The sequence below is a fragment of the Cervus canadensis genome, chromosome 2 (assembly GCF_019320065.1).
Source record: "Cervus canadensis isolate Bull #8, Minnesota chromosome 2, ASM1932006v1, whole genome shotgun sequence".
NCBI classification, from domain to species: domain Eukaryota; kingdom Metazoa; phylum Chordata; class Mammalia; order Artiodactyla; family Cervidae; genus Cervus; species Cervus canadensis.
Window position 1 is genome coordinate 48,065,477 of NC_057387.1, and position 19,131 is coordinate 48,084,607.

The following is a 19,131-nucleotide window of genomic DNA, read 5'->3' on the forward strand; positions in this document are numbered from 1 at the left end:
TGTCTTGAGTCATCAACATTATATAATACTTTTATTATGCCTTGGTTTAAGGTAAACTAAGTTTGTCAACAAAAAGGTAACTCTTTATATATATATACACAAATATATAGATGAGATAAAAACTTTTAGATAAGCTCTATTAGAAATAATTGTATTTTTGATAGAATGATCTATTATCTATAATCTGGAGCCATCTCTTGGGATTGGAGTGACTTAGGTTTCTAGAGTTGTGCTGAACTAAGTAGTAGAAGTTTGTTGAATGGCTGGGTCATTTCCAAGTGAAGTAGGATTTTGAAGCATTAATTGCTGAACATTGGCTTACTCTTAAAAGGGGTTTTTCTTGCAGAAGAGCTAAAGAGATTTTGAGCTGTTAATGAATATAAATATATATATAAAAATGGATATATATATGATTTGAAAAATATGTTCAACGGTCTATAAAATGCTAACATACAAGACATTTCATGGTTGCTATAGAAAGTAAAATATATGCTTTTAATAAAAAGATATAAAAAATGGCAAATAAAATGATGAATACAAAAATATTTTTTTAATTGTTAAAACATTTATTATAAAATAAAGTGGTATTTACATAAGCTTTACTAGACTAGTTTTTCATTGTCGTTCTAGCTACAGCAAACGTTCTTTCTCCAAATTAAACCAAATTAGAAACAAGAGAAAAATTCTGAGAAAACAATATTTATCAGAATTAACTTTGGTCAGCAGATACATTCAGACTGCAAATATATTAGAAAATGCAGTTGAAATGCTTGGGTAGATCACAATGAAAACCACAAAGTATGGTATGTTTATTTGAAATATGTATGCCAAAGTATGGTATGTTTATGTATGCTATCATACTTTGTTTTGGCCTTTTAACTTTTAAAGATATTTAGTGCTGGAATTCTTAAAAGGCTTATGACAAATGAAAAAAAATTTTATGGCAAATTGATGTAACTCATTGTCCTGAACTTTCTTCCTCTTCCTTCTTACATGTCTCGATCAATACAAATTCTTCTTTTCTAGGGGCAACACCTCTCTAAGGTAAGACTACACAACATGTTATAACCCACCTATCAACTTACTTCACGATAATGAGAACACCTAATTCTATAAAAACAGACAATGACTCTGCCTATATTTCTAAGCAGTTCAAACAATTTTTACATTCATTCTCTATTAAACAGATTGCAGACATTCCTTATAGTCCACAAACACAAGACATGATTGGACAAACACATTACACACTGTAACTGCAAATAAAAAATTAAATAAGAGAAAATACACAGGAACACTTTTGTCTTCCTTGTCCAGAGCAAACTTTGCTAGATTCTGGTGTAGTGTAGTCTTTAAGCCTATAACTATTGTTGGTGTGACTATTTCTGTTCCCAATATGTAGGATTCTTAAAGCAGGGCAAAAATGACATTAAAAAAAAAAAAAAGACACCATTTCCCAAATGGATTATTTGTTCCTAAAAGTATCAAAAATGTGAAATGTTTGCCTTCTTTTCAGGTCTGTCTTAGAAGTGTAGTCATCCTCTTTAACACACTAAACAGTGAGATTCAACAGTTGCTAAGCTGCATTTCTTTTTCAAAGACAAGGTCAAATATATTTAGATGTGAACAACATTTCATTTGTCAAGTTGTTCTGCATCACCTTTTCAATAATTTCACTTAGGAAAAAATATTTAAATGGTTACTCCTAATCCTTTGCCCCAAATAACCCAAACCACAGCCAAATACCAGTCCCAAACAGATTTCTGAATGATTTTTTTCTTTTAGACTAAAATATTTCCGGGGCTTCCCTGGTGGTCCAGTGGTTGAGAATCTGCCTAGCAATGCAAGGAACACTGGTTCAATCCCTGGTCCGGGAAGATCCCATATGCCATGGGGCAAGTAGTCCAGGTGCTGCTATCACTGAGCCTGTGCTTTAGAGCCCGTGCTTCTCAACAAGAGAAGCCCATGCACCAAACTAGAGAGTAGCCCCTGCTTGGCGCAACTAGAGAAAGACCACATGCAGCAATGAAGACTGAGCACAGCCAAGAACAAACAAATAAATAAATATTTAAAATATTTCCTAAGAATGTTTTCATCATTATTGCTTTCCTCTCTTTTTATAACTATTGTTAATATAGCCTTATTTGTTTTAAAGTTTTTAAACTTACCACAAAGAGATGTTTTGACAAAAGCAAAAAACAAACAAACAAAAAAAAAAAGTTTTGAAACATTGTAAGACACCTCCTTTCCTTTGCCCATTTGATATCAAGACGGGTTAACTAATCAATAAAAATCTAAGAAACTAATCTTACAAGGAAAGGATATGCTTCTATTTCTTCAGATGGATCCAACAAGCTCACATGACTTCCTCTTGAGAAGATTCAACCTAAGGGGGCCCCCAACATTCAGACTAGAGATAAAACAGCAAAAAACCCAGGAAGAAAGAATTCCAATAAAAGCCATGGCAACATTAAAAATTTCCAAAAACGCCACACTCAACGTCATCAACCTTATGATCTCCCTACTTGGGGACAGATAAAAACCCTTACTAATTAAACTGAAAACCTGATTTATCAACAGAGAATGCCTCGAAATCCTAAAAATATTTTTCTTTGCTATGCTTGCTTTGCTTGCTTCCCCCGCTCAGGCTGACTTGATTGATCACACTTACTGGGCTTATATACCTAACCCCCCTTTTTTATTGTAGGTTGTAAAATGGACAGATATAGAACCAATCATATCCACTAATGAGTCAACACATATGCCCCCTCCTTGGAACTGGAGGGGCCCTCTCATCCTGAAGAAAAAGAAAGACTAATTAATATCGTTCTAGGTTATGAAGTCCTTCCTTTATGTATGGGCCCAACAGAATTATGTATAAACGTTAGTCGACAAACTTGGGCTTTCATCCTGCCTCCAGAAAAGGATTTTCGGACACTGCTTATTTACTGCCCTTTCTTTGTCAGTGAACCATGTTTATACTACTGAAACTTTAGGGAAAGAATTAGGGAAAGAACAAAGAACAACATGCAAAGGGTTTCCTAATAAAAACTTTAAATATATTCCTGTTCATTAGGACAAATGTCAGGCCAAACCAGGAAAATTAATGTTTATAGCTAATCATACAATTGTCAATTGGGGACCCCATAGTATGTGGTTATTGAACTGCTCAGATGATATTAACAATACTATGTATGATTATATTACTCAAGTAACATAGAAGGTTACTAATACTACAATGGAACATTACCATGACAGAGGACTTCTTGACTAGCTTGATGATGGAATGGCCCCCACCTCGTCCTCGAATCATCTTTGATAAACAGATTGGGCCTAAACAATGGGACATCTGAAAACTTGCTGCAAACACCGAAGAACTTGAGACTTGGACCAGACATTCCACAGAGACCAATCATAGCTATAGCAATTATTTCTCTCACTATAATCAATCATATTTTATACAAGCCTATGTTCCACTTCCTTTTGTTGTAGCTATAAGAAATTTACAATTCAATAAGACTTTACGTTCTGTAACTTGCATAAATTGTAAATTATATACTTGTCTTAACTCCTCTATTTCCTTAAAAAATGACTCCCTTTTGATTCTTTGATCTCGACATAATCTATGGTTACCAATAAATCTCCAATGGCCCTGGGAAGGTCCCAAGGCTAGACTTGCTTCCCAGTTATTTACTAAATTGCTCTAATGATCTAAACAATTCATTGGATGGCTGATTTTTGACATTATAGGATTAATAGCTATTTGCACCATTGCTGTCATCACTAGCGTTACTTTACAAACCTCAATTCAAACACATAATTTTATCCAAAACTGGACTCATAAGATGCTCATATTATGTGGGCCACTCAGGCTCAAATAGATGAGGATATTCAAAAAAAAATACAAAAACTGAAAACAGCCATCAAATGGGTTGGAGATCAATGAACAGATGCACAAAAACAGATGATGCTAAAATACGATTGAAATTCTACTCAATTTCATGTTATTCCTGTTCATTTCTATAATAGTAGCTACAACTGGAAACAAATCAAGTTTCATTTTTAAAAAACATATATGATAATGCCTTTCTGAATGTACAGTTATTACAAAAAAAAATATGTGAAACCTTTTCTAATAATCTGCCCTCTTCCACTAGTATGGGAACTTTAGCTAAACAATTAGCTGATCAATTATCTGGGCTAGACCCACATAAATGGTTTCAAAGCCTTAATCATAGCATTGGGTCTAGAACTATAATTTTGGTGATTGTCTTAACAATTATATTTGTTGTCTACTGTTGCCTTCATGCAAAGATTGTCAAAACTGAATAAACTCTGACGGTCAAAACTCTTCTTACAAATATTATAAATAAATAAGGGGGAATTGTCAGGGAATGTATGACAGGAGGATTCCTACGTCTCTCATGAGTCCTTTGTCCCTCTTCAAGCGGAACAGCACACTGCTCCCAGGGACTGAGGTCATTATGTGAGGCAGGCTTGGGTCTCCTTTAGTAAACATTCTCTTTAGGACAAAACGGCTTAGTCTTGTTCCCCTTTCTTGAGATATGGGTTGTGTCCTGACCTTGTGACTAACATTACCCCTTGTTCCCTTGGTAACGGTTGCTGTACGTTTGGTTTTCTGATCTCTATCATTCCCGAAAGAAGTTTCTTGTACCACAGCCTATATATACTCATAGGAAAATCATTAAAGCACCTTTGCTCCACCAGAGCTTAGGTCCCCGGGTCTTTTTTGTCTCTCTCTCTCTCTCTCTTTCACTTTCTTATCATCGACTCCATACCACAAGGTTCCGGTCCATTAAAGGACCCCAACAAAAAGTAACACATGACTAAAATTCACACATCTATTCCACATATTACAGAACAAAAAATTTAGTTAGTATCTGTATTTTAACATTTAATATCTATATTTTAATAATTCTAAATAAATCTTTAAAAAGGTAAATATTAAAGCTACTCTAATTACTTGCTTCTTTGTGCTGTTCAGTAGTTTCAAAATCTTCAATGAACATGCATTACTTTTATATTGCTTTTTGTTAAAAAAAAAAAAAAACTCCTCACAAACAGCATGAGTGGTTACATTTTGCAAATGAAAAGTAAAATGAGATGTCAGAATGAGAGGGATAATCCTCAATTCAGGTAACTTCATTCTCTTATTAATCTAACATTATTACTAGGTCCCACTATTCCTGAAAGCCAAAGATATAAAAGGGAGTACCAAAAAGAGAGAAAAGTAGAATGTTGATTACATCTCTAAGTTTATAGCAAACTTAGAAGAAAAGGAGGAGGAACCATAGGATACCCAGTAATAAGGATTTCTCCCTCCCTTCGATCTTCAGCTACAGCAATTCTCACCTCAGAAAACGGAAGAATTAAGTAATTTATTTCCTCTTATATTTTTTCTCAAGTCAACAGGCAACAAACAGGAGAATGAGGGCTGATCCTGATAGCCTCACCAAAGTTATTTCTCCCTATCTAAACATACAATGCTACTTTGAATGTATGGCTTGAACATGTGCCTTAGCTGCTTTCAACAAAAACAAAATAAAAAAGACTTTAAGTAGCTAATGATGTTAGCTCTGACACCACCTACCTCTCCAGGGTGCAATCTATCCCAGTTTTCATTAATGTATGTCATAAGCTCAAGTTCAGAATCAAAGTATTTCTTCTTGTGAATAACACTTAGGTTGTAAAGGCATAGGTGTGCTATATCTACCCTAGAATCCAAAAATAATCAAATCATATGAAAATAACGTTTTAGTTATTTTAAAATCACATATTATTATAATAAAACCAGCTATTAAAAAAATCCAAAGTATTTAGGTGAACAGATGGTTAATATCATGTCATATTCACAATAAATCATTATATATGAAAGTAAATGAAAAACATTAATTTATCCTGAATAATAACTAAAATTTAAGATATTTGATTTCTTAAAAGAGAATCTGATGTTTAAAAGTAATTTATGATCTAAAATTTCATGTTTTCACTATTACATAAGCTACAAAATGGATCACACTTTAACAGATTTTATTTTATCTGATTCATTAATTAAATCCTATCTTTTCCTAAAATATGTAAAACATTTAACGAAAATTTCTAAGTACTTACTATAAGCATTTTCAGTAAATCTCCAAAATTCATCATACTTCCCACGCCCAAGGATTACTTAACTGAGGCAGAAACTGGCATATTATAAGACCTTTCTCTCTTCTACTGTATTCTGAAGGCCCAAAAGAACTAGAAACATGAATAAGAATTTTGAAGATCTAAAAGATATTTCAAAGTTACTTTTTATGCCATTAGAAACTGAATGGCCTTATTATGTTAGCAATAAAACTAGATAACCTTTGGGAAAGATAACATCAGACTTGAGGATAAATAAAGGAAAAGAAAGAAAGCCAAGCATAAAGAAGAACAAATTTTTATTTAAACTAAGTAAATGTATATAGAAAAGTTTCATCCTATAGATTTAAAACACAATTCTTCTTTTGCTCCTTAATAAAAAGGTCCATACGTACCATTGTAATGGTAGACGTTTGAGGTATTCTGGTCCAGAACTGCAGACAGAGCAAATAAATGTATAAAACCTAAAGAAAAAGAAAGTTGTAACTGAGCAAGCAAGAGTGCATACAATTTAACAATTAAAATTAACCTTCACCACATATCCTACAATTGACATAAGGACTAATACACAAAGCAAAATATAATCTGAATCATGACAACTGTAAAGAATTTCTTCTCTAGTAATGACAAGTTATGAAACAGTTTGTATATGGGGGGCAGGATCAATTTTTTTTAACCATTAGAGACGTTCAGAATTCATATACAGATTCATATAAGTATAGCTTACTAATGATGTGTTTGTACTGGGAACTGTGATGGCTGCTCTCATATGCTGTAGTCACTGTTACCTTTACATGTCCAAAACAATCTGGTAAAATAAGACCAGAAGACAAGCTGATTTTGCTAAGGTCAGAAAAACAATAAACTGCATAAGCTAAGATTTAAACCTAGAGTTTTTGATGTTACATTTAGTGCTTTATGTGTAACTTTTCTTCCTAGAGCCCTTTTTCATATTCTCTTAATCAAAAAGGACATTTGGTCAGCCTTCTGACATTCTTTAGATCTAAGAATAAATAAACTGTGTGCATCAAGGTTCTGTGGCCTTTTCCAGTTGCCTGTCATGAGACTTATTTGAGCTTCTTTTAAAAAGGTATCAATGAGAATAATAGAGAGTACTGTGGGACTATAGGTACCAATATAATCACTGGTCAAATACTTTAAAAGCTTTCTGTAAAGCACAAGAATTACATTTTTTAACACTTATGTATAATTTAAGTATATTAAACAATATTTTCCCTCTAAGCTGAACCTTTTCTGAATCAAACTTAAAAAAAACAAAAATCTTTAGAAATGTGAAAAGGCAAACAGACACACAATTTCTAAAAGCTTAAAAAAAAAAAACCCATAAATGAGTCAATAAAACTCAAATGCCCTTCTCTCACCTGTCTCCAAATAGCATTGGCTTTTGAAGGCATTGCACACAAGCTTCATGAAACCACTGTTTACATTTGCAGCACTGTAGCATCTTTAAATACCAGCTATACAAAAAAAATTTAAGATTAAAATTACTACCTTTTATGAGGTAAAGGTTAAAAAAAACCACGACAAAAGTGACGTGCAGAATATAGTTCTGATTACAGCATCATAGTTTTGATATTAGTGTTAAATTTTTCCTTCTCAAAAAGCTTATTAATATTGACCACGTCATCCTTTCTCTCTTTTTATTCTTGAGAATTTATAAGCTCTTGAAAGCTACATCTACTATTTCTAGTTAACAAGAGTGTGTGTGTGTGTGTGTGTGTGCACACACATGCATGCACACACTCAGTTACTCAGTAGTGTCTGAATCTTTGCGACCCCATGGACTGTAGCCCGCGAGGTTCCTCTGTCCATGGAAATTTTCCAGGCAAGAATACTGGAGTGGGTTACTATTTCCTACTCCAGGGGATCTTCCCAACCCCAGGATCAAACCTATGTCTCTGTGTCTCCTGCATTCACAGGCGGATTCTTTGCCACTGCACCAGTTGGGAAATGTGGGTCCTAAATTAGTAAAGGATTTTGTCAAGTCTGCGATTTTTTTTTTTTTTCCACATCAACAGTCAGAGGTCACCAATATGTAGAGCTATTTTGTCCTATATATCAAATGGTCATAGGCAACTTTATTCCTCATTGTGTTTCCACTATTCTTGTTCATTATAATGCAAAGAAGTATAGCAATTTAATAAATTTGATTAACATAATTACAAACCTAATCTAAGACTCCACCGGTATAAAGGCTCTGTGACAGATTTTGTCCTCTTTCAGATAGCTGAACACACTAAAACTGAATCTTCAGCTAAAGCTAAGTCTCTAGTTAGTACATGGTTTTAATATATAAATATCCTTATTTGGCACCAAATTAATACCTTTTCTTCAAATAATTCTTTTGCTCACTAACTGAGCCCCACCATTAATCTTAAGCCATATATAGGCAAAGGCAAGACAACTACCAGTAAGGCAAAAGACTAATGAATACTATTTTCCAGGTACTCTGTTAGGTGTTAAAGTGTTAGCAATATTAAACACAGTTCATGTAGTCAAGGTATTAAAGAACAATGAATAATCTGCTTCATAAAATAATGTCTATAAACTTCCCTGGTGGCTCAGAGGGTAAAGCATCGGCCTGCGATGCAGGAGACCTAGGTTTGATCCCTGTGCAGGGAAGATCCCCTGGAGAAGGAAATGGCAACCCATTCGGGTACTCTTGCCTGGAAAATCCCATGGATGGAGAAGCCTGGTAGGCTACAGTTATGGGGTTGCAAAGAGTCAGACATAACTGAGCGACTTCACTTTCAAAACACTAGGTATAAATGATTAAAGGAGAAAGATCCATCTCTTTTCACTGTATCTCTTTTATAAATGATTTAAAGAAACCAGACATAATGTTTCTCAAATCTGTAGGAGACCAAAATCTGAAAATTATTATAAAATTGTTAAACCACAAATAAAAATTCCATAAGATCAGAGACAAGGTAGAATGAAGAAATAAAAATAATTTATATATTCACTTATTCATGTTTTCAGCACTGAACAACTTATATGTCCCTGCATCCTCTAGAGAGCACCTCTGTCTTAAGAAACATGGAGTCCAATAAGATTTAAGAAACCAATAATTATAATTTAAATAGAGTTAAATGTAAAGTTATTGACTAACATTTTTTAAGTGTAGCACAAATACATGGTACACAATTTGGTTTAAGATCAGTTTATATGAAAAAAAGAACTGTAAGTTTTAGTCAACCACCAACAAACCCAGAATGAGCCAAAAGAATATGATGGGACATATTCAACCAAAGAGAGGTAACACAATCTTTCCTTGCAATAACAGAAGCATAATACCTAGAACTTTTAATAGCCTCATTATATTGTTAGACTGTTCCTGAAAACACTGCATTTTGAAATCATGGCACCATATTTCAAAAGTAAACTTTCAAAAACCGAAGAGCAACAAAGACAGTTTGGAAAACACATCTGTCATAAAGAATGTTTGATGTGAATGGAGATTTTAGCCTAGATGAGAGAACACTTGGTATGTCACTCAGAGAGTAGGAAATATGATTATTGGATTTAACTATTTTAAGAGCTACCTCTACAAAAAATAAGATACATGGGTTTAGTTTCAAAGAGCAGAACTAGAACCAGTGATCAGAAATTAAAGGTAAATTTCTAAACATTCTGAGAACTGTTTGCTGACTCGCTTATTCAGCAAACATTTAATGATAGATAAATAAAACTATGGCCTCTAATCATCTTCAATTTTTTTTACTGATACTTTCATGCATTTACAACTCACTATCACTCCGATACCACAATCAGTAACAAAAATAAAGTTGACAATATGAGCAATTAAAAACTAAGGGCATTAAATAACCATGTGCACTTACTCTCCAGGGCCTCCACAGTAGCAGTAACACTGCTGGACGTTGGTCTTATGACCTGCATCCCATTCAAGGTCTGCCACACTGTAGGGTAATGTCTGCTTCATGACTTGCAATGCTTTGGCATTTGGTCCTTTCTTAAGCGCACCACCCCTCTATATTAGAGGGAAAAAGTTATTTAAAAGAGTGAAGGATAAAATTTTAAATATAATTCTCTAATTTTAAAATGCTTCTGAAACTTCCAAAGAAATTTTCATTCTAAATTTCTTACCATATCACAAACTGTTTGACCAATAATAATCTTTATTTATTTTGTTGTCTTTTCTTTCAAATTATTGCCCCAATTCCAAGACCACTATCAGAAAATAAGTGCAAGAATAGTTGCAAGTCACTTAAGCATCATTAGTCAAACAATAAGCAGTACCTCTTTCTACCCAGCACTGAACTGCTCATTTCATTCAGATAAACTTTCAACGTAAACAATCATTACGTTGATAGTGCCTTACAAATTCCATTTAGGGCATTAGCCCAAAACACTTAAAAGATACCTTTGTTGTTGTTGCAAAAACACACTGTCGACAGAGCCATTTTTCATCTGAATCAATCACACTGGAATCAATATGAGGTGTGTGACACAACTGATGATATCCTTAATATCAAAAAAAGCATAAAGCAAATTCTATTTTATTAATAAATACTGCAACACAATTTAAAGAAGGCATTTTAGTATTCTCTTTCCTACATTAATATATTTATAACTGATGACTAAACTTATGGTAAGAGCTTCAAATTACCAATGTAAAGAATTTTTAATCATTAATCATCAACAGGGGCATTAAGTATATAACAAAACGTTTCCACAAGATTAAAACAAATCAATGCTTACCTTGGCCACACTTATCACATATAACCATTTCATTGGGAGCTTCTGAATACTCTTCTTGACATATTGTACAGACCATTTCCCCACTTCCAGTGGCTCCTGAAATATTTAAAATATACATAAAGAATTGTTCCATATAACAAAACTACTTTTTTGATTCAGGGAGCAGCCCATGCTGGCAACATCTGTTTCCCAGATCATAATGGTATTTTCTCAAAGCAAAGTACTATACACAAAACACTATCTCTCTGCTCCCTACCTGTGTTCTCACCTTTAACTGAAGATGCCTTACTATCTGCCTTCACAATTTAATTTGCCTTTTGGCAAAGGGCATAATTTAAAATGCTCTCAGGCAGGATCCCTTACCGTTTACTTCCAGTGTTTCCACCATCCTAGGAGGTGGGAAAAGCCAATGTTTTTGAACACTCGAAGAACTCTCCAGAACACATACCTACCCATGTACATGTACTCACTCACCCTACACTGCCTAACATCATGAGACTAAAGAAAAGGGGCAAGGAAGATCCATCAATGACTCCTTACTCTCAAGTTCCAGAACATTTATTTTTACTTACTAATTTACAAAAAGGAAAGGCTGAACACTAATTATCAGATCTCCAGATTCTGAAATATGGAAACATGGTATCAATGTACCGTAAACAATACCACACTGCAACAAAAATGAGGGGCTCCACTGTTAATTTTTTACCTGAATAAATTATTTCTTCCTTAAACATTTATATTCTAAAACAATTTTATTCCACAAAATTTCATCACTTTTAACACAATTATTTATAATAATCTCCATTTCAATATACATAAAATATTAATACATATTTTCTTCACATACCAACAATAATAAAAATGTATAATTTTATGCTATGAGCCAGCACTGTGTTAGGCTCCTAACAATATTATTTGTTTAATTCTACAATTTATTAGATAAACATCCTATTTATAGAGAAGAACTAAGACTCAGAAAGACAAAGGAACCATATAGTTCAAGGATCCTTAATCACAAAGTATCAAGGGTAGAATTTAAACTAGGATACACCATATTCTCTCCACTGTGAGGTGCTTCTTTTCATTAATGCTATATGTAATGTTTCTTCCATCAAAAGAATTTTTCACACTATAGGTTTCAAAGAGTGTAACTTTTTTTTTTTTTAATTTGGCTGCGGGATCTTAGTTGTGGATTCTAATGGATCGAACCCAGACTCCTTGCGTTCCGAGCATGGACTCTTAACCATTGGACCACCAGGAAAGTCTCTCGAAAGTCTAACTTCTAATAATTGTATGATATTCTTTCCAGTAGAAATAACCAAATTTACTTTTTTATGACTATTCTTAGATATGCAGGTTACCAAATTTTTTGCTTGTTTTTTACATTTTTCCATTTTTGTTTTGGCTCTTGTCCTCTCTCCTCTCCTCTCAGGCTCTGTTCACATAGCTGGATGTGGCTTCCCACAGTTTCTCAGTTTATAACTCCAGTCGGGATAGCAACCAGATTGCACCTACAACCTCTCAGTCCAAATCTGCAACTTCCTGGAAAAGGAGCAATAGGCCCAGATTGCAGTAGGTGCCTGATCTCTCATTATAACCATGTAGACGGGTGTAGGGGAAGGCAGTTCCTCAGAAAAGAGGGTGCTGATCCAAAAGATGTATGTGTTCACCTCAAGAAAACAATCCTGAGGAAGCAGAATTGCCTTTAGTTGTGGAATCCAGTATGTCTTTTTTACCATCAAGTTTACAAAAACTTTCTGTGTAGCTTATTAGCCTTCTTAGTCTCCCTTACTCTAAGCCCAACTGACTATAAAGCCATTTCATCTTAGATGTGCCCAATTTTTTGTTGTTGTTAAAGCTACAGGAAACATTTTTCATCTGGATTTTTTACTTCTGAATTATTTCTTTTGAATTAACTGCTACAAATGAATCTGTTGTATAGATGAAAACATGGAAAACATTTTTATGCATTTAACGCAAATATCCAAAATAGAAATTTAATATTGCTACCAGCAGCGTATCATTTTCACAGAAACCATAACAAATAGTTAAGATCAAAATCCTTTTAAAATTATTTAATGGTTTTAACATGGTATCTGCTGTAATGCACATTTCTTTTATTACTAATATGACCATACATTGCTTTTATTTATGTAAACTTTCTAAAAGAATCTTATTAGATGAGTGAAACTACTATAATTTATTAAGTCATTTTGATATATAATTACTATATGCAGGATTCTTACAGAAAGAAAACTATTAAAGCTACACTCCACACTGACATCTGCCATAATGCAATTTCCAGGTTCACTTACTCACTCTATAGCAACTCCAAGTTAAATGTGTGCTACTTTCTAGGTGTTAGAAAGAATTAAACGGCCCAAGAGCTATCTAAGAATAGTAAAAGGAGCCAGCAAGGAAAAAACAATCACAGGTCACTCAACTGACATGAGTATGCCACATGTAGGACATGACCCCCTCACTTCCACGACAACTTTCTACCTCTATGTACAACTGGTTTTCTTCTTCCTTTATGGAAGGAAGGATGAGAGAGAAGGAAGAAAGAGAAAGACCTTTATATTTAACTCACAGGAACCTCAAAAAGGTGGAAAAGTTGAAAGGGACACATAGCTAATAGAGGGGGAACAGAATCAGTATTACATGTTTCAGTTCCACCAGAAGGATCCATATTTACAAACTAAGAAAAGGGGGATAATTCTGTATGCAGGCTAATAAGAGCTATTCAGTATCACTACTAAGTGGAGACATCCTATGCTCCTCCTATTCCTTTTCTCACTGACTCCTCAATTTGAGATTCAAAACATCATTTAGCCCTTTAAATTGATCAGCCCTAAAAACTGTAAAAAAATTTCTCTAGAAAAACATTTTACTAAAGTTAACAGCTATTGAACTCTCCATCTAATTCCTAAGTACCATGTATAAAAATGGCAACTAGAACATTTCAATTCCATTACCAAAACTTTATTCTTTAAAAAAAATTAAGAGTGAAATCAAGAATATGAACACAGCAGTAACCTACCATAAAGTCACACCTCAAACTCAAATTAAAAACCCAGTTGACAAATACTTGAAAGAATTTGTCTCCCTTCTACATGAGGAGATATATCTAAGTGCAAACCCATTAACAAATTACAAGGATACCAAAACTGGGGCTATAGTTTGCAGCTAAAGTACTTGCACTTTTAATATTTCATAAATATAGCACTTTCATGAAACAGATACCTGGGAAAATGCCTTTATTTAACAGATTTAAAGGGCATACAATAATTATAGTTTGCAAAAATAAAAAGCATTACAAGAAACATACCTATAAGCAAACCAAAGCATACCTGTATTCATTTCTACTTGTATCCAAATATAACCTAGTTTACTCATCTAAATATAAAAACTCACAGCTAAGCAGTAATTTTAAATTACTTTTAACCATGAGTATTTCTAGTATTTCTAAAGCTATTTAATATATCCTAATCCCCCAAAACATCTAGCAGATAGTATGCTCTCAATAAATATTAGCTCTCTATATAACTTCTTACTAATACAGGCAAGTAACAGTTAAGGTGAAGCCCAAAGTATTACTCATATTAATGGCTAAAATTTTTCTTCAAAGTTCTTAGAAAGGCCCTAGCAGTAATTTCAACATGTGCATCTGTCCTCTAATCTACTCTTATCAACAGAGGAATTCTTGATCTTCTTATCATCTATAACACAGATAACTCCTTGAAGACTCTGAATACCACCCTGAATTTTTTTTTAAAGTTATCTTAATACACTGTACTAAAGAGACAACATTAGAAAATGACAAGCTGAAGAAAATAAAATTTTAGTGTAAATCATGTCCAGGGGAAGTAGTAGCACCTGCCTGTTTGAATGTCCTTCCAGAGAACCCAGGATTTAGAACTGTCTTCAAATATGATGAAGCAGCTCTGTTTCAATATGTTTATCTGAAAAAGAGAAAAACTTACAGTGATTTCTTTTAAAATCAAAAACAATCTCAAATTTAAATTCAAGATTATTAAAAGTTTACTGCAAAAACAGCAAAAATATGTATTAATGTAACTTGCCTTTTTGATAGTTCCAAGATAAAACAAGCCATCTGACCATCTAGCTAGGACATCCTGACCCTCTTCAAATTTACATGCTGGCTTTTTGACTTTATGTCCATCCTGTAAAGACAGCTTGGTCAAGGACGTTGGGGTCTTTTGGTTTCGACGTAAAGGAGACCGCTTGTGGACCAGTGAATTACCTGCCCCTGTAGAGTCTCTGTTTAGGAAATAAATAATCACATATAAGACTGATTTACTTATAAAGCTTATTTTATACCAATCATGTATTTATCAAAATGTTTTATCCATTAAAAACCTTATAATCAGGGAAAATAATAGCAAGTACCTCAAATCATAAAAACTCTCCAGAAACAAAGAAGCTTAAAACAAAATTATAGCAGTTGTCAATATTCATTGTCAATCTAAGGGAGGCCAGGATTCAGCAACCACTCCAAGGTAACACATTCAGGAAAGCTATCATCAAAATGACAGCTGTAAGTTGAAGGCGGTAGGCCATGGTTATGAACAAAGGATGCCTTGAATCTCATATGTAGGTTTTTTTTTTTAAGTATGTATGTATTTATTTATTTGGCTGCACCAGGTCTTAGGTGCAGCATACAGGATCTGGGATCTTTAGCTGCAGAATGCAAACTCCTAGTTGAGGCATGTGGTATCTAGCTCCTTGAACAGGAAGAGAACCCAATTCCCTGTATTGGAAGTGCAGAGTCTTAGCCATTGGACCACCAGGGAAGTCCCTCATATCTCTTTATATAAAATAAAAGAAGCTGCATGACATAATTTCATAAGCACTTGATAAAGAATGATTATGTCCACTACTACATATATGATAAACAACAAGTATCTATTACATAGCACAGGGAATGATATTTAATATCTTGAAATAACCAATGGGCAAGAATTTTAAAAAGAATATATATATAGGGATTGCCCTGGCTGTCCAGGGGTTAAGACTCAGCACTCCCAATTCAGGAGGCACAGGTTTGATCCCTAGTCAGGGAACTAAGATCCCACATGCCGCCCAGCCAAAAGAAAGAAGAAAAAAAAAAAAAGGAATACATACATACACACATATCATATATATATGCACATATATATGTATAACTGGCAGAGAACGCAATGGCAACCCACTCCAGTACTCTTGCCTGGGAAATTCCATGGACGGAGAAGCCTGGTAGGCTATAGCCCATGGGGTCGCAAAGAGTCGGACACGACTGAGCAACTTCATTTTTCACTTTCATGTACTGGAGAAGGAAGTGGCAACCCACTCCAGTATTCCTGCCTAGAGAATCCCAGGGACAGAGGAGCCTGGTGGGCTGCCGTCTATGGGGTCGCACAGACTCGGACACGACTGATCCAACTTAGCAGCAGCAGCATGTGTAACTGAATCACTTTGCTGTACACCTGCAACACTGTAAATCAACTATACTTCAACTGAAAAAAAGCTTATGCCACATGTAGTTAAAATACACTAACCAGTGACTCTGGGTAGTTGGGTATATTTAACTCACTGGAAGGGTAGTCATGACCTCCCTACAGGGTATCACTACTGAATGAAGCCTTGTTCACTGATAGGAATGCATCACAGTCCCTCAAATATACTGACTTTTAGAAGTTTAAAAAAATACTGAGAGCCACCAATTTTTACAAAATCATATTCAACTGAGAAGCCAATTGTAAATCACTTACATTTTTTAAGCATAAGACCCCAAAATTATATACTCCAAAATTACATTGTAACATTTATCAATTACTGCATTAACAGCACAGCATACCACTATCAGCCTTCATAAAGAAAACCAAGCAATATTTGTTTGGTCTCATCCTTCCAATTTAGACTTTTAACTAATTGAAAGTACAATTTGTAAAACCAGGTAGGTGATCATTCTAAAACAGTATAAAAGTTAGGTAAAAATGAAGTAAGTAGGGAAGAAAAAAAAAATGTTTCCAATTGGGAATATCTATTTTCAATAAGTAAGGATACACAAATTCTGGGAAAATCTGTCACAAACCACAACATGAATAAACCCTGAAAACATTATGATGAAGTAAAATCAGGCAGACAAAAAAGACAAATAATGTATAATTCCACTCACATGAGGTAATTAGAGTAGTCAAACTGATAGAAACAGAGAGTAGAATGGTTAAGTTCCAGGGGTGTGGAGGAGGGAGGTGTGAGAAGTTAGTGTTTGTATACCAGTGGCTGATTCATGTTGATGTATGGCAGAAACCAACACAATATTGTAGAGCAATTATCCTCCAATAAAAATTTTAAAAACTAAATAAAGGGTATAGAGTTTCAGTTTTAAAGATACACTACATTCTAAAAATATCCAAAGGAATAGTGACTGATATTCCACATTTGCTAAAAAACATTAATCTACCTAACCAAGAAGCTAAACAAACTCCAAGCAGTATAAATTCAAAGAGATCTACATCTAGATAAAACACAGTAAAAATGTTGAAACCCAAAGAAAATCCTGAAAGCAGGAAGAAAAATAATTCTTCACATACAAAGAAACCCCAGAAAGCTAACTTCTCATCAGAAACAATGAAGGCCAGAAGGCAGTGAAATAGCATATTCAAAGAACTGAAAGGGAGGAAAAAAACTGTCAATCAAGAATCTTATATACAGCAAAACTGTGCTTTCAAAAATGGAGGTGGAAAAAAGATACTTCCAGATAAACAAAAACTGAGAGAATTTGTTGCTAGCAGAGTTACCTTACAAGTAATAAAGTTCACAGGGTTGAAATTAAGTAAACCAAGGTAGAAATTCAAACATGCACATATGTACACACACACAAAATAAAAAAACAAAGAACACTAGGAAAGGTAATTAAGTAATCATAAAAGGCAGTATAAATGCATATTTACTCTAAAGCAAACATATGGAACAATATGTACATAACTGTATTGTTAGGGCTATGACATACAGGAATGTAATATATTTGACAATAACTGCACAAAAGGTGGTGGGAACAAAACTGTATAAGTAACGACACGATACAGTAGCTCCAACCCATAGGGACAAAGCAAGAAAATAAAAAATGGTAAGTAAATACAAATGAAAAGAATATGTCAAGAAAGTATCTACCATATAACTCAAGAAAGTCACTGTTTCAAGTAAAAATCATGAAAAAGCTACTAGTTCGACCAGCAACTCAAACAATGGCATAAATATCTTACCTGGACTTCCTATTCTGTCATACATAATATTAAAAACCTGAACTCAAGATTAAGTGAAAATAATGTTTCATCAAGAATGTTCCCTGGTAGTACAGTGGTTAAGAATCTGCCCACCAAAGCAGGGGACAGAGGTTCGATCCCTGGTCCGGGAAGATTCCACATGCCTTGGGGCAACTAATCCCATTTGCCACAACTACTGAACCCATAAGCCCTAGAGTCCATGCTTCACAAGAAAAGCCACCAGAATGAGAAGCTTGTACATGACAACCATAGTAGCCCCCACTCACAGCAACTAGAGAAAGCCCACACACAGCCACAAAGACCTAGCACACCCAAAAATAAGTAAAATTTTTAAAAAAGAATGTTCTTAAGTGCAATAGGGTTTTCTGTGTGTGTGTACAGTGTTTTTGTTTAACTGTGAGTGCTCAAAAATAAGAAATACTAGCACACATTGGTGCCTTGTTTCATGCTAAGGCATACACTAGTTTGACCAAACACTGGTTTTACACAATCATACAAACGTCAATACAGTGGGAAAAGCAAGTAACATATTAGTATTATCATGAAAACAGTTAAGACCTTGCAGACCACCTGAAAAGACCTATGGATCACATTTTAAGAGTCATGCTCTAAAAATATATATCACCATATACTGTTGTCAGGTCAGCATCAGCTGAAGAAAACGCTCTTCAATACTGTAATTAGATGATTTACAAGACTTAAAAGCCTGACAAGATGAGAGAAGTAAAAATGGAAAATGAGTCACTATAATAAATTTTATCAGCAGGAAAGCTCCATGTCAGGCTGAGAGTTTTCTCTCTCCAGACAGTGAAACAATATCTTCAAATCACAGTATGAAAATGACTCTATTAGCAAGCAACTTTCTAGAAAGCTATAAATTCAATGGTCACAGAGAGACTTTGCTTCCCTTAAAGAAACTAAAGCCTGGGCAACATAATTAATTATGTGTGAGAAA

The 19,131-nt window shown here is 34.2% G+C and overlaps 1 protein-coding gene across 4 annotated transcripts in view; it reads right to left on the minus strand.

Moving 5' to 3' along the window:
- The window catches only part of MTF2 (metal response element binding transcription factor 2), an 88,188-nt gene that overhangs the window by 27,386 nt on the left and 41,671 nt on the right, over positions 1-19,131 (minus strand). For 2 of the 4 annotated variants that reach the window (XM_043460623.1, XM_043460622.1), the window contains exons 2-9: positions 14,970-15,168; positions 14,768-14,849; positions 10,888-10,983; positions 10,550-10,650; positions 10,008-10,156; positions 7,527-7,622; positions 6,540-6,608; positions 5,609-5,732 (exon numbers count right to left, since the gene is read on the minus strand). In XM_043460623.1, coding sequence (XP_043316558.1) covers positions 5,609-5,732; positions 6,540-6,608; positions 7,527-7,622; positions 10,008-10,156; positions 10,550-10,650; positions 10,888-10,983; positions 14,768-14,849; positions 14,970-15,168 — 916 coding nt within the window. Of the gene's footprint in view, positions 1-5,608; positions 5,733-6,539; positions 6,609-7,526; positions 7,623-10,007; positions 10,157-10,549; positions 10,651-10,887; positions 10,984-14,763; positions 14,850-14,969; positions 15,169-19,131 lie in introns of all 4 variants that reach the window. The other 2 variants (XM_043460626.1, XM_043460625.1) reach the window with 2 other exon arrangements.